This window comes from Atheta coriaria, unplaced genomic scaffold (assembly GCF_025399875.1).
Source record: "Atheta coriaria isolate IRGN ID8LTWV9N9 unplaced genomic scaffold, Caltech_Dcor_3.1 hic_scaffold_8_pilon, whole genome shotgun sequence".
NCBI classification, from domain to species: Eukaryota; Metazoa; Arthropoda; class Insecta; order Coleoptera; family Staphylinidae; genus Dalotia; species Dalotia coriaria.
This window is the reverse complement of record NW_027045450.1, coordinates 7,318,638-7,345,744: the sequence shown is the minus strand read 5'-3', so window position 1 is coordinate 7,345,744 and position 27,107 is coordinate 7,318,638. Positions and strand designations below refer to the sequence as shown.

Genomic DNA, 27,107 nt, shown 5'->3' with positions numbered 1-27,107 from the left:
TGAATCAAAATGGGTTGGGACTCGTGATTGTCTACTGATAAAACAAATCGCTGTGAATGAATTGTTTGTCGCATCGTAAATTATGCAAATCTCGCGCGCACCTGACTTACTTCCTCGCGCCGCCATGTATTTTGAAGTGCGCCGCTACTGCGCAAGTGTGACTTACTTGCGCGCGTAATGACCGCCGATTTAAACATAGTTCGCTCGCCGGCGGGTCAAGCGCACGGCGACTGGTCGCGGACGAGCACGGTTCGCGTAATTTAACACATTCGATCGCTAGCGCTAGCTGCTTGTTTCTTGCGTGGCGAATTATGCGCCAAAGTATTGTTTTGACAGTTCGCGCGCGGATGCCGCCGCCGCGTTGTGCTCGTAGACGCCGCGAGTGTAAACAAATCGTATTATGATCCATGCGGATTACGTTAATATTTAATTTATTGGGTATTTCGGGTAATAAAAAGAAATGAACATGGCTGAAAGTGGCGTTGATTTGAACTTTGACATCGAGCTGCAGGATTTGCAGGATCTGATTGATTTCGATGAGTTGTTGGGTACACCAAAGAATAAGGAGTTTTACGAGCTTAAGTCCAAAGCGATGACGCTTAATGAAAGGTAAACATATTACTTTTAAGTCACTTGTTTGTAAAAGGTATTTTTATACACGTTGCTATTGGCAACCACTGAAAACATGGAACATTATTCTTAAAATTCGTTTTTTTGGTAGATAATGTGCAAACTTCAACTATTTTGGTGTTGTATTGTGTGTACCTATATAGTTATCATTTTGAACACACGTGCAAAAAAGTACTTTTTAAAACATTTTTAATGCCAATTTTTAAATTCTACGTTTATTTTGTACTTTTGTTGCTTAATTAAGGTTTTAACTTTGATCTAACCTCAAAATTAATGTGAAGTGTTTAAAATACTAGTTTTACACACTTAATACACAATTTCCAATTTATTTTTTTCTATGTTGTAAGCAAAACAACTAAAAAATAAAAAAAACAAAGATTTTATCAGATTTTACAAATTTTTAAAATATTTTTTTACCTTACCGCGTCTAAAACTCTGATTTTGCACACTTAACACACAATATAACTAAATTTCTACCGATATTTTTTACCTCATTCAATATTTACTTCTTTTTTCATCCAAAAAATTCCCAAAACCGCAAATACCATGCTAATAAACATAAAGCAAGCCCAAAATGTGGTGAAAACAAGTGTTGTTTCGTTGTTTGTATTTATTTATTTATTAATATGTAGTGGATTATCGTGTAGTTTTGCTGGAAAACGAGTTACGTCGCGATGCACCGGCGGGCGTGTTTTTTCTCGCTTGTTACCCATCGCGTTTTGCGACCAATGAACGCGCATGCCGGCCCGGTTCAAGGATAATTAGACGAAACCGATGAGTATTGGTACCAGTATGCACCAGAATTCATCTTAAATCTTTGATGGAATCATTTTCAATCCTTTCCCACAGTATAAATATGAAACTGCTGAAAACTGCGGATATTATTAGTTATAGTTGAGATTTAAGTTTGTTTTATTATTATTATTATTATTATGGTAATAATCATTTTGGCGATTGGCACCGGGCCCAGAAACGTTCGACAAGCTCCTCACCACGTAGGGTAAAAGAGGGTAATGGGGGTCACTTAAGGAAAAACTCAAATATAATTTCAATTATTAACAAAATACTTATTGCAACCGCCTATAAGCATTGTTTACTTAAAACACTATTATTTGATATAATTTTCAGCCACTTTAATAATTAATTTTGGATATTATTAAAGTTTAAAAAAAAAACAGATTTGACTCCCATTACACCGACATGCGGGTAATGGTGGTCACCCTGGGGACAATCGGAATCAAACGAAATCTAGCAGATATCGCAGACATAATATTCCGCTAAGACCCACCCAGTGCATTCCACATGAGCCCATAGCTCACATGAGGTGCATCTGAACCACATTTCATTGTTTTTTTAAATCGTTGCACATTAGACATCTCTTTTCCAAATTTTCATCCTCATTGCCCTGGCATAAGTCATCAGTGCCAATATAGGAATCATAAGTTTTGTTACTTTCCTGCAGTATCGTTTCTGCATGAAGGCTATTGAAAAATAAGTCACATTGCTTTTTATAGGCCATTTAGAGCGGACTAAAGACAAAAACGTCCATTGGGAGTCGCATGACTCCCATTGCCCACAATTGCACTATTGTGAAAAAAAAAACAAAAAAAATATTTCTTCAAAACATTAATGTAATCTGAACTGCACATCACGATTTTGAATGTTTAACTAAGACTATATAAAAGTTTGATTCGAATATTGCAAGATATTCGACACTTATCTTCTAATTTGCGTGGACGTAAAATTAGATCAGCGGAGCTCAAAAATAAAATATTGGCGTATCTCAATGATACACGCACCGATTTGCATGATTTTTTGGGGGTGGCACTGGGGGGCCAGAACGGAGGTAGGAACGCCGTTTACGCGGTACTCGTAACTATTGTTTCGTGGATATATGGGTGACTCCCATTACCCGCTGACTCCCATTACCCTACTCTCCCCTACGCGTTTTATTTCATCCTGAAGCGTGAAGTTCAATAGCAGTAAATGCAATAGATGTAGACGGGAATAAAGCTTGCCAAAAATTTATTAGACTGCTTTACTGCTGTAAAAGTCTGGAAAATTGTGTGAAATTTAATTGAATTGTGCAATAATTTGCGAATAACATTTAAATTTATTAGAATATTTAATATTTATGCAAAATTGCTTGTTTACTCATCCATAAATGTCTTGAATTTAATTTAATTTATTTAATTAATTTTCTGACAGCTTAAAAAGGGATAAGGTACATAATATTTTTGATGCGCGCCCAGCAAACAACATAACCTGATTTGAAAACTACTTTTTTTTTATTTTTTCTTGATATTTTCTAATATTTTACGAGTTGTTCTGTAATTTAGAGAGAAGATATAGTAACTTTGTTTTATTTCATACATAAAAGTATTAAAATGCGCATTAAATTCTTGCTTGATTAGCGTATCACTTGACCAAGCATTTAATCATTTGGTTTTCTGATTAATTTAAAGAATAAGCAACACAAAACTCGAGTTTTTCGTAGCGGTTGCTTTTATGCATCATCCATGTGGTCAATGACAACATAACCTACGTAAATCACAGAGTAAAAATAATCGTCATTGTTACAATATAGTATTATGTATATTTGGTTGCATATCTTTATCTAACCATACTTCAGGAATAACCTTACTTATAATCTAGGTTTGTGCATTTTAATTTAATCATATTTTATATTTAATGTATGTTGTGTCAGGAAGTGCCAGTTTTATTCCTTCCCACTGTTATTTGATATCTACCAGAAAAATATTCGCGTGTTGCAATACTTTTCACTGTCATAATTTAAAAATGTAAAAAATGTAAAACCTGCAGTTGCAAATGCATTTTTCAGCGTAAAATAACTGAAAAATGCTTTTCCAACAACATTTGCGGTGTGTAAGATAAGAAAAATTCAAACGTACGCAAATGAATCACTATTTATTTCGGCTGTGAGCGTAATAACTTAAAAATAGACATTTTTTCACGCGCCATCAAATCCACGATGATAGTTTTCGGCCGCAATCTGCAAAACTTAAAACCAAACAAACACCGCATGTTTATAAACTTTGCCTCTGTCATCTTATCTTGTTAATCATTTGGAGTTTGGACGTAACTTCAAGTGATAACATCAACAGGAATCGAGGAAATCACTAATCTTACTTTTTACTAATTAAATGTCAAGTTGTAGGCTCTTAATTGAAAAAATTACGATGGCATTTCATAACTGATAAAGCATTATCAACATTTTTTCGCACATTTCATATTTCCATTTCACATTTCGCATAACAATAATGTGACTAATCATATGACATTGTTTTCAAGCTCAAGTGCTGGTATTGGCACTTTGTTTATATTGATAATGATTCTTATCTGATGGATTTACCTACTTACTCTTCACACTATTCACGTGTTCACGTGTATTGTATTTCCCCGAGCGATCAATTTCACTCCTTTATTGATTGATAATTTTTTCAGCTCGTTTTAAACACGTGTTCCGTTATTAATTAATGAGTGAATATTTGGACTTGGCAAAAAATCACTTTCGAATGAGTCATGTTGGTTCAACATGCAAATAGTCACGTTGTGTCTCTGGACACTCGCAAATTGGCTAGCATATGGTCTAAACTATAGTTTAAAAGTTTAAAATTTAGAGCGTGATTTAACTCTGGTTCTTGGTGATATACTCGTATATTGTGATAAATGATATATCACAATGAAGGCTATGGAATATATACTGAGTTATATTATACATTGTAGCTTAATGAATAGCCTAATGTATATTGACAGCGATGCGATGCGATGGAAATTTATTTTCAATTTGCTGGTGGATTTTTAAGTGGAGTTTAATTTTTGGTTACTTTCTAACGTTCAAACGGGTTCAAGTGAATTTATTAATTACTTCACAAAGAATTTTTAACTATTGCACATTCTTTATAAATTATAATTTGTTTTTTAATTACAGAAACACATTTTTTTGGTTTATTTGATGTTTGTTTACTTTTGTTTATTTATTTGTGCAAAACTGTTTATTTAAAGTAGTTCAAAATTTGCATGGCGGTTAATTATGTATTTAGCACGCCTAAGAAACAAGTGTTATGTTAAACTCTTAATTATTGCTAAATTTATGGTCAATTAACTGTAGAAAATCAAATCAAATGATAAAAACGCGATATTTAATATTTAACATGCAACAATTTTGTTGTCTCTTAATTTTTTGAAGATAGTAGCCAAAAACGATATGTTTAAAAATCCTTTTAAATTTTTAAATTTGGATAAGTACTACTAACGTAATTGCCATTTTTGTTCATGGCTTGATTTAATAAGTTCACGTTTAACCTTCATTTTGTATACCATCATGGAAAACGCCGTTAGCTATTTAAAGGTTATGTAATTTTGTAACATACTCATTTAGTGGAACATGAACGCCATCTTGCCATAGCACTAAATTAAAAAATATCGCCCTAGGACTATAAAACTTTTCAATTTTTTCATGATAATTAAAAAACTTTTTTTCATTTTTCTTCTTCGGAAAAACATAAATATCACAAAACATAATTCTTTTGTCTTTTCTTCGGAAAACATAAAAATCAAAAGTTCAAAACACTTTGTAAACGTATTTATTAATCTATTTCTTTTAATATTTCACAAATTGTAACATTTTATTTAACAATAATTTAGAGTTTTGTTACTACCTGATTTCTGTCTGTACCAATTTGGACATTTCGCATTTTCGCATTTAAAGCCACTTAAATCCGTCGATTACGCAACTCCCAAACGTGTTAATTCCGCTGATATAGTTACAACCGCACTAACGAAGCGAAAACATGCGAAGAACAAACACAAGAAAAAATCCGATCGAGAGTTTAAAATTACGCGCGTAAATGATTAGTGCAGTCCCACTAATTCCCTGTGCTAAATTTGAGAAAGTCATCCTATCACAAAATTCAAACACTCCATTTAAATTAAACATTATTATTTATAGGGGAAGGTAGCATAATTTGGACCAGCGCCTAAGTTGGACCACCACGATATCCGCGGACTGTTGAAGTTTATGCAAAAATTGACTGGCCCCTTGTTTTACTCGTATTTATAAACAATTAATGCAACTATTTGGGTTAAAACTTGCCGCGTGCTTTCGTCGTGACAACAACTTCGTGTATCATTGATTATCAAATCTATTATAACGACGTAAGTGCAAGAGCTGTCAAGCCGTTAAAACGTTAGTTTTACCGATTATTATTTTATCATCAGGAAGCTTCTTTATTTATCTATAATTTATAGTATTAATTTTGAGAGGTTATGTTATATTAAGATTGCTGTTAATCATTATATATAAATTCTTCAAGTTGCCCAAGTTGGACCGAAGACAGACACCGGAGTTTTACAGGGAAAACGTAAATCATTTTTTCGACCTCCTAGAAATGCTTGTGGACGAGCACAAATCTTCGAAATGATCCACTGTATGAAATGCCGCACTTTGGTTTATACAAAATGTGCTTGTGTTAGTGCTAAAACTAAAATTTACTATTGTGTCAATTGCCGTTAAAAAAGCATGGTCCAATTTAGGAAACCGCGCGGTCCAATTTAGGAAACCGGTTTCTTAATTTGGACCAAAAACACAATTTTTTTAAATTGAAATTTGAGGGGTATAAATATAATTTTTACTTAAACCAAAAATATCATTTTGTTGGTAAGCCTTGTGAGTTACTTTTCCGCTACTTAATTTTTATTGACAGTTTATATGTGGCTCTATAAATCAAAAAATATAAAAATGGTCCAAATATGGCTACTTTCCCCTACATACATTAAAATCAAGGCCAGAAAAAAATAGAAACAAAATTTTACTACGAAAAAATTCATATTTTAAATCGAGTTCAATTCGCATTTGGTAAATTATTGCAACGCTCCGAATTGGTGGGTCAATTAACGCGTCAATGTGTCAGACATGCACATACACACGCATTAGTAAATAAATATGTAAATATTGACTGTCCTCAAAGCGCCCATAATAAAATCCAGCAGTCATTACGGCGCCTGCGCACTTTATACCAACTTGTGTGCAATACGAAATAAGACGTCAAGAAGTTTTGACCCTTTGAAAAACAATTAAACTGTTTGTCTCCTCGATGTGGAGAACAGCCATATGATGATGCGATCCGGGCGCGTTGTGTGTGTTGTAGATCAATTAAGTTTAATTATGGGCTGTGTGTCTAACTCCGGTCACACTTCTACATTTATTCCAATCCTATTTACAAAACACGATGATACATACACAATACATGTTTTTCGTTGATGATTGTTGGCGTTTTTATTTTAACTCGGTGCTATTATCCAGCACATCCAAATACAAGTTGTACTAGTTTGATGAAATGTTTCTGTTTTGTGTGTTGCAATTATGTAGTGTTAAGTTGGGTTAATATTTTCTCGTGTTTTTTGAAAATATTTTGAATGTTAATTCAGTTATTGTGCAAGTATATTATAATAAAAGTTAGCAGTAGTAATATTTGGCAATAATAGACACAATGAAGAAAAATGTTCTTAGAAATGTTTAAAATTAAAATTATACAACGGATGAAATTATGTACATTGTATGTGTTGTGATTGCGATAATGAGAGTTGGATGAATGCAAGATGAGTAACGATTGAATTCAATGTCATTCGATTAGAATTTAGAATATGGCATGTTTTGTTATATCCTTGTTGGGCGTTACGATATTGGAATTGCGCATGCGTTAGTTTAACTTTTAGAATTACGCATGCGCATGTTATAGATTTGTATCCATCTTGATTATTTGACATTTCAGTTGCAATGCAAGTTGTAAAATTAGCTTTTCACTAATTTTCACTAATTGTGCTCAGTTTATTTAAAAATAGTAAAACATATGGTTCATTTGTTTATGTATGCGTTAATATTGATAAATCTCACTTGTAAATATTTTAAATGGTAATGATTAGCTTTCGCGCATGCGTTGGTTTAACTTTTCCGATTGCACGTGCTAGCATCTTACTGATTTTTAACATGTTACTTGCAATGCAACGTGTAAATCAAACTTTTTCATTATTTCTGCACATTTTCTTAACAAAACAGTAAAATGGTTGAATATTGAAAAATCTCTTGTGCGCATGAACAAAATGGTAGCAAATTATCTTTTTACTCATTTTTATCTTTTAGTACTATAAAATATTCAATATTTTGTTATCAATGATCAGGGTGCTAATAATTTCTTTCTTTTTTAGTCCGCCAACATTAAAAACAGCAACAACCCCTCGCGAACCCACCTCAAACTTCAACTAATGCGCGAGCAGGCAATGCAAGAACAAGAACGCAAAATAGCCCGAGAAAGAGCCGCACGCATCCAAGAAAAACAACAGCAATCCTCCCCATCAACACCGCAATCACTCCGTGTACCCCTGCATCAAATCGGCGTTGATGTGCCGCCACAGATATTGCAAGTAATCACAATCAATTTTATAACAATTCAATTAATTAAATATTATACAATACAATAATCTACATATATGTTTATTCTCTTTCTGTTTATTTAGGTTCAAACTAAATTGGAGAACCCTACACGGTATCATGTTATGCAAAAGCAACGCAATCAGGTCCGACAGTATCTTAACGAGTATCAACAAAACGCCAGCAGTAATACAAATACCAATATCTTGTCGCAAAGCTGCGCGCCGCAAATACAAGGGATGGGAAATGGTGATGGTGTGAATTTGAATTTGAACGTCCAGGGTTATATCCCGCTGACGCCGACGTCCACAACAGCGCCAAATGATGTTTTGCAGTCGAATATTGTGACTAACAATGGGTTGTCATATGGTAACCGATCGATTAGTCCAGGGATCCCTGGGGATGTACATATTATGTCACCGGCGTTAAGTTCGGGAGCTACCAGTGCTTCAGAGGTGAGTTTTTGAATTTTTTTAGTAATTATTTTAGTTGTTTTGAAATTGGCGTGGTAAAGTTGGTTGCCTATAGTCAAATATTGCAAATAATATAAAGTAATGATTATATCAACATTTTTTGATATAATTAAGTAAATAATTAAGTAAATGCTACTTTACTTAAAGATAATTTAGTAACATTGGTTTATTTTAAAATTTTGAAGGTTAAAGTAGTTAAAATATAAGTTTAAAGCGTATTTAAGCAATAATTATAGACAAAAAACGTTTAATGATAGCTTTAAATTATGTTTTTTCTTTAAAATCATTTAATTAGTACTAAAAGAAACATAAAACAACATAAAATTTGTTGGGTAGTGTTGGTTGCCTACAAAAATGAGTTGTACTTGAAAATGTATAGTATTTTTTTCACTAAAAACTTTACAAATTTAATTTTGAAAAAATATCAAGTATAATGTGATTAATTGCATATTTTTGCGGTTGAAATTTAAAAAAAATTGCAAAAATTAATCATTTTACACTTAAATGATTAATGATTGGGTTGCTGGCTGATGACAATTCCCGACTGTGAAGATCATTCTCCTTATCAACATCCGTCCCATCCTGCATTTCATGCAATCTCGAGGATCACGAGCGAGGTATCACGTTCGCTCTCGCTCTTCGAATGCCAAACATGCCCAAATTCCACACATCCTCTCCCCGATTCGAGGAAACGTGCACGACGCATTTATTATTTTCCATTCGCTATCAAGGTGTTTTGGTTTTGACTTTCGACGGCCTGATTGCCACACGCATGCCACCACTCTCGCGCGCGGCGAAATAAAAATATTTGAATATAAAACGAAAACGATAATTGCTATCGCAATCGGCGGGCACTCGACGAAACTGATTTTATCGCCCACGGTTTTTTCTGTGCTCTCTCGCTTGTTCGTAAATGAATCAGGTGTCTATCGTATGGATTAGGCCGCATTTTTCACTTGATACTGCGCACTTTGATTTTATTTTTCAATCATTCATCGGGAGGTGATAAACACATTGTAATCGGCGGTGTAGTGTACAATCGTATCGGTTTAAGTGATCAATGTTTACAACTTTGTTTCTGATTGCGTTTTTTGTATATTGCAGCATAACAACAATACGATAGTGTAGTAAAACGTAAAATTTAAATTGGTAGCTTGTATTTCATCTTGTATTTATGACAGGTTAATGTATGCAACTTTAATAACACATGTAACTCACCTAAGATAGGCAACTTGTTTGACAAATTTTTTGCTAAGAAATACAAAAATTATAATATTTATTGTTGATAAATAATCTTATCAATGGTTTTCTTTTGAATTTTACTGAAAAATTGTTTTTGAACTTATATAACCTAATATTTTCACTGTTAAAACTGTCATCAAAAAATAAATCATTCAACTGCCAATTACACAAAGGTGTTGAGTGTGACCGTAAAAATCGTAAAATTACGAATAAAAATAACAAGTGATATCACAGACAATAAATTCGGACATTTTAAACCGAATAACTGGCCGCGACTAATCAACAATGCATTTCATTCATCATAGCCTACAATTTGACAATTACACGGTTTTCCTCATAAAAATGACTTACTATGGCTTTTCCAGAGGCTATATGCGTACATTTATCGTTAAAATATGTTTAAATATTAATTTTAAAAAAATGCGATTTGGGTTATGCGCAATGCGCAAGGTTATAGTCACAATCGTCGCCGGGCGCACGTTTTGATAATTTTTCGTTTCGCAAGCCGCTGCGCGTTCCGAATGCACAAAAGCATAGAAAACCCGAGCATAAGCACGGACAGTGCCAGCCCATCAACACACAAAACATAACACTCTAATGTGAGAGACAGAATAGAATAAAAACTAAAATAAATAAATAGAAATTGCAAAGTTGAAAAAATGAGCAATAAAAATTCACACCGAACCTCGCTTTATTCACTAATGGTAAACCTGCGGTGTTGTACATTTATGGCATCCATTTTTAAAATTCGCGATTGGTAAAAATCGCACGTACCGCACCTTTCAATTCGCATTTCTTTTGTTTCAGTGCATGCGCACAGTTTACATAACTGATATTAATTATTATAATTATGATTTTTATTACAAACACACTCGCTGAACGTCGGAACATCGTGTGAGACGCGTGCGCAGATGATTTACTCACTAAATTCATACGTTTTTGTGTTATGTTTGCATACTCCTAAGCTTGTCGTCCTCGCAAATCACTCATGTTAATTTGTATATACGCGTGTAAACATGAGATTAATTACGTACGGTAATTTCGGTTGTAGGATGCACGCCGGTTTTTTCACCTTAACGCATTTTCGTGTTATCGTAGTGCAATTACTTAATTTGGGGTTATTTATAAGTAGCAAATATGTTAAGTCGCGTAATTTTTACACCTGGAATGCGCAAGGAAATTCCCGGTTACGTTTACGAGTTGTTTCAGGAAAACACAAATTGTGGTGACGCATATGTTGTTATTGACGGCGGGCGTAGGGAACTTGTTTTGCATATTGATCAATTCAAAGAACTGAAAAATCATAAATTATAATTTACTTAAAGAAATTACGGTTACAATGTTTTAAACTTAGATTTTATTATATACCTAAATATGATTTCGTATAGTATAACATTGGCAGGTTTTGCGCATGCGCAGTAAAAAAATGGGCGGAGCTCTCAAACACTAATTATTCATGATAATCATGATATTCATTCAATATATATTTTAATAATTATAAGTATGCAACCAAAAACACAAAAATCTATTTAATCGATTCAAAAAAATCAAAAATTTTAATTTCCTTAAAAACCGTACACTTTAAATATTTAAAAAATGACATTTCATTCCGTAAACACAATTTCCTATACTTTAACATTGGTCACGTTAGCGCATGCGCAGTATAAAAATGGGCGGAGCTCCCAAACACATATTATTAATTATTTTTTATTATTACAAAGATAACAATCCATAATATATGTAAAATTAATTACACACTAAATATTTAATCAATATACCTCCATGTAATTGTAAGTATGCAACCAAACAAACATAAAAATCACTATAATCTGCCACGTAATGAATTTCATCAGATAAATCACATATCTCACTACTTATAAAGAAACTGCATGAAAAATGTCGAACTTGTAGAAAAAAACTTCCACGAGTCCTTGGAATGATGTGTTCGATACTCGCGCACGACGTAGACGACGCACGCACTCAATAAAATAATATGTAATTAGGTGTAAGCGATGGTGCGCGTTCGCTTTCGATCAGAAACATGTTCGAGACGGCTCGAAGGTGGAGCCGCGGCGGGACCTTTAAAGTTTTAAGACACGTTGTTCACATCGCACGCATCTTTACAATGTAAATTGGGAATCAATTATAATCAACACATACATACTCGTATGTATAAATAATATTTTAGAAGTTATGTAATGTGTTAATAAAAGTTTATAATACACCTTTCGTTTGTGGTGACAGAGTTGCGAAGTTTTTAGCGCAAAACTTGCATAACCGTATGAATTCGTAAGATTAGAAGTCAAATTTGCAAATTGGAGCAGATTGATGATAATGTGAATGTTGACATTTTTGTTTCCACCCACATTTTTCTATTTCACAAATAATTTTTTTTTGCAAATTTTTGTTTAGTTTATCATGACGGTTGAGAAGATAATGATGATGATGTGTATCGAGTGTGTGATTGAGTTTACGGAAGTCACGAAATCGCTTATATCTGAAATATTCGATTTTAATTGCACATAATTAGTGAAAGCGATATTCGGACGTCCCCATTAAAATAAAATCATGACCTTTGCATCAACGTCAGAGCATTATTAAATGATTTTTACTTTGGAGTGTTACGCCAAAGTCGATCATTTCGTCATACGCATGCGCCGGGCCAAACCGACTGAGACCAGTTTCAGCACGCATGGCTTTCTTTCAACGGCGGCGGCAGTCCGCACTACTAAAATTTGATAATTGGTGAAAGTGCGCGCACAACATTTGACAGGGTCGAACTTTAATTTAATTTTTTAATTTTGAAGCGTTTGTTAATTAATTTTTATAAAATAATAATGTGTGAAATTATATATTTTAATTTACTTAAAGAGTTGATGGTATAATTATGTTTTAAATAATATTTTGTTTCGTAAAGATGACTTCCTATATTATAACATTGGTTACTTTAACGCATGCGCATTGTAAAAATGGGTGGAGCTCCCAAACATTAAAAATGCATTTTTATCATAATAATAAACCGTAATGTACGTAAAATTAATTACATACTAATTATTTAATCAATGTATCTCTTCATAATTGTAAGTATGCAACCCAACAAACATATAAATCACTATAATCTAAAATTTACTTCTTAATTGGTGAAATTGCGTGCACATCACTACACAGAGTCGAACTTTAAAAGTTTTAAAAACTTTTACGCGTTAATTAATATTAATTTATATAAAATTATAATTTGTGTCGCAATGTCACAGTTTACAAGATGATTTATCACATCTTCGGATGCTTTGTATGCTCAAAATGGAAACTAGGTGCGCAAACAATGTATTTTTATCACTGGCTCGACATACGAGATATATATACATGTAGATGTAGAATGCGAGCGAACAAATTTACAAGTTTTATGAAGATGCGAGAGCATTAATTGCGTTAATATGCCCTCCGTTTCTTTGTTCGCCGTTTAGCGCCCGCGTCAACCGTGATAATTTCCTACTTAAATCTTCCTACTCGACTGGTGTGCACACAACTAATTAGATTAAGTGACGTGGCGACGCAATATACCATTGCGCATGCGCAGTATATAAACTCCTCCCTTAAAACTCTCTATAACCAATAATATAATGATTTTTGGGCGGAGCTCTCATAATTTATTTTGATTTTATTATGCAACGCAACAGATTTCTGATTTTTTTATTGCTACACTTCGGTCAATATTTATCTAAGATTTTATGCGTCCAGGTAGAAGGCGTAAATTAGTGCATAGCGATCGTAAATAAATTGTGTTACATTGTGTTACGAGCAATCACCGCGCGAGCGCTGTGTAAATAAATCTCGCTCGATTGCAACTTTTTTCTTTATCATATTTCGTATTGTCGGAGCGTGCGCGTTTGCTTGGCTTACTTTTGTGGCGAATCACTCTTGCGCTTATCTGCTATTTGCGCACACACGCATAAACATTTGAGTGGCAATCATCTCGTACTTCAGGTACCTTATCAGTATCCTGCGCGCCGCATGCATGTGTTACAAGAGATGTCAAGATAAGAATTACGCAGTTCATGAAACTCACGTTATGTAATGTACAATAATGGTACTTAAAAGCTTGGAAAACTTTAGTAGACTTAAGTTGTGTGCATGACATGTACCAATGGTTAAAAGAGGCGGAGAATTTTGAAATAATTTGGTTAAAAATTAACGTTTTTGTAAGTTTTTGATTCATTTTAGTACGTTTTATTACATTTTCTAAGATTTTACTTAATAAATTGTGTTTGTGATTAAAAGCTAAAATGTGCACATGCGCGATATTTTAACCACACCTATCTCTCATAAAATGAACCAATAGTAAAGTATCAACAGGGCGGAGCACCCACAATTAAATTTTGCAATTTCATTGTATATTTAAACCAATTTTATTATGCTCGTTACATTTTATGAGATTTTTACTGTTTTAATCCGTTAATATTTTATCTGTAAGCCTGTGAAAATGATTTTTAATACTTTTGATCCGTCTATAATTGTGTCTACCTGCCACCTGCACAATGTATCGTTTAGTAACAGAAAAAAAAGTACAAAATCGATTTAATATTGCGCATGCGCGTATAATAACTGAACGAATCGCAGAACCTTAACTGGGCGGAGCTCCCGAAACAAATTTTACAATTAATTCATGTTTTTAATATTTTTCAAAGCAAATTTCTTGCATTTTATGAGATGTTTAGCGTTAATCCATTAAATTTTTATCTCTGACTATGATTTTACTACTTTTGACACAGCAATAAAAAAACAATGTGTTGTGCAAAAAAAAAATTTGCATGTTTATGAGATTGTGCGCGCCGCCCCTGGCGAAATTTATCATCGGACACGCACTTTTCTTGTCGAATGAAGACGAACAAGTAACAAGTTATAAAATAAAAACTACAACACAACAAGCAGACAGACAAGCAGAGGTCTGGGTCTCGCCCAGTCTACAACGCGCTACTTTCTACTCGCCTCGATACTATTAATTCGCATGCGGCCAGCGTAACTCTATTTTATCAATCGATTGAATGCGCAATCACGTCGAACCTCAAACACGTTAATCAGATAATTCGCTTGCCGTTTTGGTTCACTCGCAATTTTCAATTATATTGCAATATATGATTGATTAGCGCAATAACCTAAAACTCTGTTGTCAAGGCGCTAATGAAGCAAACATAGTGTAATGGTAAATTAACAGGGGGGCGTTATTATCGGGCGGCTCGTGGCGCTTGACCGCCCAGCGCGCGCGAATGAAAAGCGTCAAATGACCCCAATCGAATAATTAACACGTTCGCGGTCGAGCACTCGCTAAGTTTTCTCGTTAGACGCGCGCTGCGCGTTGCGTCAAGTGCCAATTGCAAACAATTTACGTAAGACGAGAGATTTTATTTGTCAACAATATGAAAAATACAAATAGGAATATTTTTTCAACGATGGATTAATAAATGCATACTTACGTGTTATGTTAGGTTGAGAAACTGGTTATATTAATCATAAATCATTTTTGTTGTCAATTAAACTCAGATTGAGCATGGGTAATGATGGAAAAGTTGATTGTCTTTGAACTTTCCGATCGCCATCGGTTCCGCTCGTTCCAATAATCTAAATAGTTATTAATTGGAACCTCAATGACAATAATGGCCGATTGCGTTTGTTTGCTATTAGCCAATTTGTTAAATATTGCATTCACTAAGTGGAGATGGGAAAAACACCAGTGGAAGTGCACTTCAAATATTACAGAGTATATTATTTAGATAAACATATAACATTATATATTATATTGCAAAATTTTATATGAAAAAATTCCAAAAAGTATTTTATATATCAAGATAAGTGAAAAAAATTTTATATAAAATACTTTCAATACTTTCAATTTTTCACACAATTCCTGCTTTTTTAAACTTTTTTTATAATTTTAGGCAAAATATTGTTTATTTTTTAATAAAAAGTATTCTATGGTTTTCCCAATACCTTTGATAATATTTATACAAAAATTCATAATGATCTGTTGAGTAGTTTTTGAGTAAAAGCGTAACAAACAAACTTTTCTCATAAAAATTGCAATTAAGTGACAATTGAAAAAATATTATAAGGGCACATTGATTGATAATATTTTATTGTGTTGATGCAACAATAATCCCGCATTTGCCTTAACTCAAAACGCTTTTGTCTGTAGTAATGCAGTAATATATTAATGTAACGTGCGTGCACACAACACCATAGATTAATTGATTGAATTTAATGAGATTCCCGAGCGGCGCAGCCTTCGCCTCGGTTTCTAAATTTATGCGCTGCGTCCGATTCGATAATACATCTCTAGCGATGATATTGATCTCGATACAGGCGCAGAAAGGAATATTTCATGCGCGAACTCAATTAAAATACTTAGGTATACACCACACTGCTTTATTTCTTCTTGAATTTTCAATAGTAGTAAGCCTAGATTGCGAAACACTTAAAGATTGTAATTGTTTCGATAAACACCTGAAACGTACCGAGTGCGAGTACGAGTGCACTTGTAAATTGTGAGTGAGTGCCGCGACTTGTGAATTGTAGCATTCGTATGTGGCGATAGTGGAGCGAGAACGGTTGGAAAAAATTAGTTGAAGTAAAGGACGCCGGCGTGCATTATTGATGCTGCCAGTTGGGAGCCGAGTAAGATAGACGGCGAGAGTTAAGGCCGCGACGGCGAAAGAACGCGCATTGACATAGTATTTATTTTATTAGCGGCATTAGGCCACATATTACTGTACTCATATCGTGGCCATTGTACATGTTACTGAAGTATGGAGACATTATTTGTCTAGAGATACAGTTTGGTACGAAAAAATTAGAAAAAATTAAAAGTATTATATTTTACGGTTATTTAGGATTTTCAAGCAATTTTTAAACGAAATAAATGCAAAAATAAGTTTTAGTGGACCTAAGTAAGGTTAAAATATAAGTTAAATAATAGTTTTGCCAATATAGAACAATTTTTAATGTAAAATAATGAAATTTACGCATTTTTGAAATTATTTCATAAATTACTTAATAATTTATAGGTTAAATTTTGAAAAAATAAGTATTTTACGTAAAGTTTATCGAAAATCTTCTAATTTAATGATTTTTAAAACTATTTTCGTATTTTTTCTAATTTTCTACTCCATAACAATATTTTTAACTTATGCAACTTTTTCTACATGACTTTCAATAGCCTAGAAATACGGTACTGTTTTTGTTTAGCACTGTTTACGCTCATATTTGCTATATGTATGTATGAGTCGGTATACGCGACCCAAACAGCGCACAACGTGCTGTGTATGTTTCAATGTTGTGGAGTAGAGTATTATAGTAGTAGCCGTCCGCGAGCCGATAACACAAAACTCATTCGTCGGCCGCACGTCGCGCGCATACGTTGTCCGCTGTCGCTCAGCGCCCGCCGCAAAGTGTACTTAACGCACGCGTGCTCGCGCATCCGCCGCAATTTGTGCGCGCATTTTACGCGAACGCGGGCGGATTGCATCCGCACACCAGCCACAAAAAAACACCTCCACTCTCCACTTGCCTGCCAAATTTTCAACAAAACAAAAGCACAAAGACACTATTAAAACCACCGGACAAACTTTATAAATAAACGCACAAGTGAAGGATTAAAAGACTCTACAACTGCGCGCAAAATAAAAATAAACGCATAAACTGTCGCCGACAAGAATTTATTATGTTGCTATATTTACGCCATGCACTTCGGATGCGGGTGATTGTGCGATACTAACAATTTATTAGTTATAATAAAAAGTGTGAGAAAATTGTGTGTTTAAAACAGTGAAATAAAACTAATTTGTTGAAAACTTTACAATGCCAGTGTACAACATTATCACTCGAAGACGTAAGGTACTAAAATTATCATTCAATCAAATTCAACAGCGGAATAAAATTAATACAATAATGAATTGTGAAATTGTCCGCGCTGTGAATGCAAATAATGCAAGCTTAAAATTGTTAGAGGCGGTTTTTCATTGGCGTTTATGATTAAATTTGCTGGCACAACAATATATCGTCGCTGACCGTGTTTCCGAGCACTCTGCGCGCTTTTATTTTGGCACACGTGCATTACAACTCTATTCCACACGATAATATTTTAGATTTTGTTGTGTTTCAAAGAGTACAAGAGCACAGATAACGCTGCGGTGAGATTTAATCGCGTCGAATCAGTCAAGTGCGCGATTGAGTCATGGCGCAATCGATCAATAATCATTTGTTTGATGCTCGATTTGTCAATAACAATGATGCTTTCGCTGCGTTCCAATTAAACCACGCTACACTCCACACAATATCTGATAAATCACTGTAATTTTATCACTGATAACTGATGTTTTTATAATATTTTTTATTTTATTACGTCTTTTGAATTTTTTCAAATTTGTTGTTTGCGTGTTATGTCAATAAACTTCATTCAGTTTGACTTGACTGAGTTGAGTACGGAGGTTATCAGTGAATACAAAAATCGTAAACAAATTCATCTGACCTGATTAAATATTGAGTAATTTACAATTAATTTTAGTTTGAAATTTAAAAAAAAAACCGTTGATTTGTTGTGATTGTGATTTGTGCGATCATAAATCAAGGAAGAATAGATTTTTACCGAGAAGATTGCATAACGCTAAGATGCTAATTAAACAAAACGGTTTTACCTTGCGTGGCCGGTGTTACGTGCCGCAGTGACTGATTTGTTGTTACAATAACCGCAATTTACAAGATTAACAAATTAAAATTTACATTTTGTCCGGTCGTAAGATTAGTGTGCGTTTTGCGTGCGGGAAATATTTATCAATAACCGCTTCATTTGAATATTTGTAGTTATGTGTATTTATATTTGATGTTTGTCCTGCAAGTCCAAGTTTACGCGCATAAGTTGAAGTTTTACGAGCGCCACGCACTTCAATTTCAATTTCGCCTCGAGTGCGCGCGGCCTCCAGGACGATCGTCCGTAGAATTAAAAAGAATTAGCTGTATAGGAATGTCCGAATCGTTTGTTGTTTAAAAATGGAACGCGTATCGAGTTAAAAAAGAATTCAAGACTTTTCGACGCAATTATACGCGCGCAACGAACAATATTTCGAGTGTGCGACGCGTTTTCACATGCTAATTAAACGACAGGCGTATTATTAACGTCATTAGAGACGTGTTTACTTATGCGGACAAACAGAAAACTATTATTTCTATAAAAACATTAAAATATCTAATATAGGCAACTGAAATAACATAATTTCTCAATGAAGTGCTTCGATTGACTAACACACAATAGAAAAATACGGGTGCGATTATGGAATGTCATTAAATATTGCGATAATCACTCCCGATCGTTGAGAAATACGCATTTATTCATTCGGAGAAGTTTTATATTTGTATTGTGCAAGGGAAAAATACTCAGACATGTAGTCAATGTGTGTGCATCCAAAGTTAAGCGCTAGTGCGTTTGCGCAGACTGATAAGCGTGGAAATGAAGGCTTAAAAATGTCAATATTTAAGGAATGAAAGGTTGTAAATAATGCGTCGATGTAACGAGCACCGAGCAACGTCTCGGAAAGTTTCGCGTTCGCGGCAAATTGATAATATAATCGAGTGCACGACAATGATGGAAATTTGTCATTTGTCATTGGCTGCATAATAGCATTATCGGACACGTTTTGTACTTTACTTTACACTTTATTCAATCCGCAGAATATGGAAACTTGATTTTAACGTTAACTTTGGAATACTACCAGCGCAAAGGACAAAGTACGATAAATCATTCCAGAAGCATATTTAACCTTAAATATAAATAGAGTTTAATATAGGCAACCAGTTTAACATGGAAGCTATACTAAAGTTAATTAAAGCATTAAGGGCTTTATTATCATCGTAGTTTTGTAGTTGACGACGTCGTTTAACAAAATTACCGACCATCGAAATCTCCAACTGCACTGTGGCGTAATGAACATAATTCTAGTCGTTAAATCTACGCTATACCTGCGCACACATACCATCAATCGCAATTAGAACATCAACTACAACTACAATTGTCTCCCGTCGTCTGTTTTACTGATTTACAACGTTTACAATACGCGCACTTTATTTTTTCTCTCTAGTTTTTAATTCCAGTAGCAGCACGTGTAGGCAGATAATTTCATATTTCCACAATTGTATTTACATTGTTTACGTTTTCATGCGCTGTCGGCGCTGCATCTTGACGTGTGCGTGGGAGTGACGGACGGAAGCGGATATTGATGGCGACGTGTGCGCTACTGTCGCCATACTATACCTGTCGGTGTGACCTTACGAACACGATGCGCCAATCGAGTGAATGAAAACTAATTAGGCCTGGTATTATCGTTGTTAGTATCGTTAGCGCGCATATTTTTCATAACTCGTGGAAAAACAGCGGAAAAGTGTGTGTGACATAACATAACCTCGCGATGTCATCGCAGCCATTGATTTCCGGTACTACACAACCGTTATGTATACGCAACCAAGGTCATCGGATCACATAACCTTAAATTTTTTTGAATTATGAAGCAATCGCTTGCGGTGGTTTGTTTTCATTTCACTTTTTTGCGAATTTCTTTCTCTTGTTTAATGCGCCCAAGGTGTTTTACTGCTTGAATTGATTAAGGTTGTGGTGTTTTGTGGGTTCGCACGGTGCGCGCAAGTCAAGTCGTAATCTGCTAATTAGAATTATGTAACATGTGTGTGACGTTGGTTTGCAAGATGCTTTTGTCATACGGTGTCTACGGCGAGTAGACAGGCACATATTGCTTTAACCTTCTCGTATCATAATTTTCGTGCGGTTATAAAACACGTAATCGCGCACTGCGCGTATCAGCTCGTTGGGATCAAACATGTTAATCGATTCAATTATCGTAATTATCGTCGTGTACGCGCTTACAACCGGCAATCGTAGCAACAGGTTTCGTTTTATTAATTGAGATTTAAAAATTCATGGGAAATATTAAGATAAGTTACTAGGAATCAGTGGGATCCATCTTTTAATCAGAGTTTTAAATGAGGGCAAAAAGGGTGAGAAAGCATTGAGAATTGACATGGGTTGTTTTAGCACTTTCCTATGACTAGTAGTAGTGGTTTGACATGAGTTACTAGCTACCGTACTCGAGTGGAGGAAGTCGCTCGCATTGCTTCCCCCACTACTTTTTGCGGGTAGTCCGTAGGTATAAAGACAAGCACGCAGTGCGTTCAGTGCTCAGTCGCGTTTTAGTCGTCCCCTCGTCATTTCGTAGCTCATAGTCATAGATTATCCTGGCGTTTTTCTTTTGCGCATGCGCATTCATGTAAATCTCTTTGTTTTATGTCTTTTTAATGGCTGTTGCAGAAAATTAGTTTACTATTCTATTCCAACATAATATAGTTTATTTATTGCAAAATTGTGTGTTAACCACATAAAAAATTCATTTCATTCATAAATAAATGTCTACATTTATCTAACACGAGAATTAGTCTTGTTCGACATGTTGCGTCAACAAATTCGGCGAAACGGAATGAAAGAGAAATGTACCGAATTCGATTCGGTGTGTCTGTGTCATTCGCAGAGAAAAAGTGAATTAAATCGAGTCCGAACTGCGCTTAGCCAACACACAATGCCGCTTAATATGCAAATGGATCTGTATCTGCGTATCTGACGATTTTTGACGGTTGCGACAACACCTAACACACACCAATCTCCTGCTGCCTTTATTACTATTAGTTCTTTTTTTCTTCACTCACTAACAAGTCGAAATTATGCTCGTGCACATTCCGAATTTGCATCACCTACTTTCCAACCAACCAACCAACAAACCAACATCATGTGTATGTGTAATACACACGTCTGCAAACTGGTTCTGGGGTTTTTACACGTCTTATTACCGAAGGATTTTAATTTCATTTTTATTATTGTCAAGAGAAACGAACGCAGACGACATTTCACACTTATTTAGATCGACAAACGTAACCAGGATAAACGGTAATAAACTAGTACTATGTTTATATTTAGTTAATTTCGTTGTTTTGTTATGTATTTATTTATTTAGAGCAGTTATTTCTTTTGGGCGCGCGCGAGCTGATAGCGCGGAACTCGTTTTTAAATTGTGTATTACCGTCGAAACAATGTGCGATAAAATAAAATGCTAGCGATCGAATTTGTCGCCACATAAAATACAAGAAAATTGAAATTTCAAGCTTAATAATCACAAAATAATTAGGAAAATCTTAAAAAATATTTTCAGTGTTTTATATCACAAAATAGATTTTTCATTCTCCAGGACTGAAAAAACATCAAAATATTAAATATTACGTATCTAATTTTCGCATAAATTAACTTAATTGTTTTCTTTATGTAAGTAGATGGTAATTATGGCCGAAACGTGTGCGCGATGAATATGAATGATGGACACCACGGTAAATTTGTTCCGGCGTGATAAGAAACAGTTTTGGTCGCCAACGAGCAATTTACCTGCGCCTTTTGTCCTTGAATACGCGAAAAACCATCTCCACCTCCACCTTCCAAGCGATAATTTACGTTTTGCAAAACAAGCAGCACATGCAAAATAATGCAAATCCACGCCACACATATGAGATTACAACCGCACCAATCCACTTTAGACGACGCGCTAATCATAGTATTCATGATTTTTACATTTTCACGACTTTAGCCATATTTCGGATAAGACAAAACAATTTTACACAATTTACGATTGCGCCCGTCTTAATATTCATACCGTTTTTTATAAATTTTAATATATTTTATTGTTTTAACAATTGTAACATGTTACATTTACAACGAAACACGTAATTTTGTGTTTCTGAAAGATGTGTAAAGTCGTTATTTGCTCAACATGTCAGTCAGTTTAATCGTTTTGTTTGATTAAGCGGCGACAAGTGAGCAACAAGCGGCAATTAGCGCCAGCGCGTAATTGCCAAAATTACCGAATCAATGATGACGTTTTATATTTACTCTTTGCGTTTGTACTAATGACGTTATGAAAATGTTATTTTTCGGATTATTCATGCGCACGCTTTGCATTTATGCACCGATTGTGTCCGCAATATGCACACAACATTTATTTGGCATGATTTTTATTTTTGGAGGGAACATGTTGCGCATTTTATCATATCACGCCGCGCCGGCGACGACCAGACACCGCTGATAATAAAAAATAACGTCGTTGTGTGAATTACAAATCGTTTCACTTTACTCATAGCTTAAGCTAAGTCTAAACGCTAAAGTAACGATTTAATTACTCATAAATTATCAAAATGACTATACTATGTATTATCTATATAGGCAACCAAATATACAAAGAATAGAGGTTGGAATGCGAGCTTTCGTCTGAATCTTTATCTTTGAGAATTTAATAAAATACTTTCATATTGATCAAGGTGCGCAGTAAATACTGCACTTCACACACTCTTGAACTTAATTACACATTTAATCGACAAACGTGCTGCATGTTGCATTATCGTGCGCCGTGACACATCTCGCGAAACGTGTTCACCATCCGAATAATACATTATTATGCATGGCTTATACTTTATACCTACTTGTATAAAAGGCAAGGTGAAATTATTGTTATCATGACCACATCTTGGTATCTAAATTTCATATCTATCTACTTTATTGAATTATTTAATAAAATATGTAATATACTTAAGATAAAGTTCCTAGCATGCGATAATCTCGTGCTGCTTATCTGAACACGTTTCTTGATACATTTCGAAACGTCTTTCTATGAGTGATCGTATGAAATTTTTTAAATGAGCACAGAGTCCAGTGTTTCCTGCTCAAGATCAAGTGTGATCGAGTGCAGTTATTCATAAAAATGTGGTTATTTATTGTGTTTTCTCGAAAGTTGCAATTGTTTTAGTCATTTACGTATTTTGTTGGTTTTTTCAAGGTTTTAGAAGTGTGATTGCAATGATTAACAAGTTTTTTTCGAGTCTTAAACGAATTTTAAATGGTACACTTGTAAATTGATTTTTAACACGATTTTATGCGATTGTAATTAAGTTTTTTAAGATTAGGAAGCTAAATAATTAAATTTTTTATTTCAAATAAAGAAATAAATTAATTTTTTACACTTTCAAACCACAATTTCACGTTTTTTTAAATTTATATAAAACAAACTTGCGTTGTTTTTTGTATGTTCAATACTTATATCGCAACTCAAAGCATAGGTACAAGTTGACTTTTTGAATATACATGAAAATTTAATGTGCTGTCATTATGCAGAAGCATTTAATGAGTAGTTTTGTCATTTTTGTGCGTCGAGTCCGGCGAACAACGGTAAAATGAGGTGAAAACACGAAAGCGCATTTGTTTGCTGTATTTTATAACATCGTGTAGGTATTGTATGGAATTAAATTCGACTGAAATTTCGTGTGACACAACGCAATAATAAGCAGTGCCCGAAAAAAATCGCCGGCGTTGCTCGTTGCATGCGTGTAATTGTGACCCAGTAGCGCCGAAGAGTCGAAATTCAACAATTCAACATTGAACACAATGCGACGACAAAACCGCGCACACGACATATTGATATAATTATGAGTAACGAGGACGTTTCGGGCGTTTCGGTTTTTTTTTTGTCCCATCATCAAATTTACAACTTTACGCAGTGCTTAGTTGCATTGTCATTGTTGCAATGTGCAGACACATGAAGATTGTATTTTCGGGAACGTAAACAGTAAAAGCTATTGTTGTGCGCGATGAGTAATGAAAATTACATTATTAACTCGATAAACACATAAGTAGTCATTAAACAAATTAACTATAGGCAACTCAAATGACAATTTTGACAATTGTCAGATTTATGCAACTTTAATGACTTGTGTTTAATGTGGATGCTTGTATTTTGTATCAATAAAATCATAAATAATTTCAACATGCGACGCGATCAGACCTTCGGCGAAACCGTGTACGTTTTTTTATTCCTATCCGGTTTATGCGCTTATGTAATAAAGTAATAACATTTTTACGTTACGCCAGTTGAATCAGTGAACGAGTGAAACAGTGTGGATTTATGTTTTTTCCTCTGTATTCCAAAGTGTTTACAGACATGCATTTAATTTCGTTGCGATGCTCTTCTCTTCGCGGCCGTTCTCAGCCATGTAACACATAATTAACGTTATTAAATTACCGTCCTTTTATGTTCGCGTAGAGATACTAATTGCGCGCTTTTCGTCCGAACCGAAAATGATTCATGATTCATGCGATTCATTCAATTTACGCGTTGCATAACTCAAATGCAAGCAATTAAACTCGACGAGGTTTATGAATGAGATTCGCGCAAGATGGGAATTGTAATGCTGACTTTGCACTTTATTGTTTGCAGGCAGACGAGCTGATCGACGATCTGTTTTGTCTGGACAATTCGTTAGCGTCGGACAGCTTCAAGAACTCGGATAATTCGCTGACGAGCGCCGATATCAGCATAAAAAATGAACCGTTTTCTTATTCCGAGACGGAGCTTCATGCTCTGGCGAAAGACCGACAGAAGAAAGATAATCATAATATGAGTAAGTAAAATTTTCATAATAACCTTAATAAATATCTAGAACTTACATAACTTATATGCATCGTGTATTATTGGTTGCCTATATCAAAATTATGTTTGCAGTCGAACGACGACGAAGATTCAACATAAACGACCGAATAAAAGAACTTGGGACACTGCTACCGAAGAATAACGAATCTTATTATGAAATTGTCCGTGATGTGAGGCCTAATAAAGGTACCATCCTCAAGTCTTCAGTGGAGTACATAAAATGTCTGAAGAGTGAAGTCCATCGGCTGAAACAAAATGAATTGCGTCAGAAGCAGATCGAAAATATGAATCGTAAACTCCAACAGCGGATACAGGTTAGTTTTCTGGTGACTTTTATGTTGGTATTATTATAAATCTAGTGATTTTTATTTACTAGGAGTTGGAAAGTCAAGCGAAATGCAATGAATTAGCCGACGATTTCAACTGGCATCAAAGCGGCACCTCCTCCACCTCATTGTACAAAACCTACCTGAATAGTCAACTCAATCAAGCGACGCAGGACTCCATTATGTCTACGCTGCTTATGCCTGATCCTAGCAGAAGATCAAGTCTTCACGTTAGTATTCATAAAATTTAAAAATGTTTACCTGTTTTATTCATATTTAAATATTTATAGATGCCTGACATTATATCCGAGGCAACCCTAAGCATCGCCGCAATGGATGAGTTGATGGACGACGACGAACAACCCGTCAACGGTGTTCATGGCGATCCAATGTTAGCTTCTCCGCAAGCATTACCCGGGGATGCACTGCTCGCATCACCCTCACATCCGGTGCACGCTTGTGACCCGCTGATGATGGAGCCGCGCCTGCCTACGCCAACGAGCCACATTGACCCGGTGGACGGCGACAGGCTTGACATCGAGATGATTGCATGATACACGCTCGCACAATTGTTACCACGGCTAACAATTGCGCGCGCGACCACCAACACACCACCGACTCACACCTCACGTGTTACCACCACCAGCCACCGCACGGCACTCGCGGGTAGCAGCAGATCCTATTAAGTTTTCGTATTTTATTCATTACATTTTTATATATATATATTATAATATATATCATAACAGACAACGTTTGCGGACGTTTTGCAAAAGCTAGTGATTGCTTCAGTAATTAGTCGATTAGTGATATATTTGTACGATGTTATTCATGAGTTTAGCGTTGATAAGTTACCAGAGTTTGATTGTAGAAGGCGGTAATTTTACTCATACCTCAGCAGAAACCACCACAACCACCACACGATAAAATGGTAGATTGGTACATGTATATTTATTGATTAGGTCGCAATGTTTGCAATGATTTCAAAGATGTTGATAGAGAGAGCGTGTATATTTTTATGCAAAGAGAATGCAAGAGTTGTTGATTATTGTTATCTGATGGTTTTAAGATGATTCAGAATGCGTCTCAGTATTATTCACAAGCAATATTCATCTGTAGCATGATTAAACCAAACTGTGACTTCCTTTTAGAAAAAAAATCGATATCTATTTGACTTATTAAAAAGTTGTTTACATTATATTATATTTTAATGTTGTATTGTTTAATTCTAACTCTTTTAACCCGCCAAAATGTTTGTAAATGTAAAGCGGCCATTTTGTTTGTTGATTTCGTTCGTTTTGTCGTCTAACTTTTAATATTCTATTTGTGTTGATGCCGCAGGCAGGTAAAACTACTTTTTCCAAACTTTCGCCACTCGGTTGGCATTTAATTCTTGGAACGTAAGTATTATACCTACCTG

General features: G+C 34.8%; 1 protein-coding gene across 1 annotated transcript; it reads left to right on the top strand.

Moving 5' to 3' along the window:
• The first annotated feature begins 209 nt into the window (after window positions 1-209).
• Mitf (transcription factor Mitf) lies at window positions 210-26,890 on the top strand. Its single transcript, XM_065310416.1, is given in 8 exon segments — window positions 210-609; window positions 7,858-7,883; window positions 7,886-8,073; window positions 8,167-8,535; window positions 25,152-25,335; window positions 25,437-25,678; window positions 25,741-25,920; window positions 25,981-26,890. Coding segments are annotated over 8 exon segments (1,602 nt in total). The 5' UTR covers window positions 210-460; the 3' UTR covers window positions 26,245-26,890.
• The last annotated feature ends 217 nt before the right edge of the window (window positions 26,891-27,107 follow it).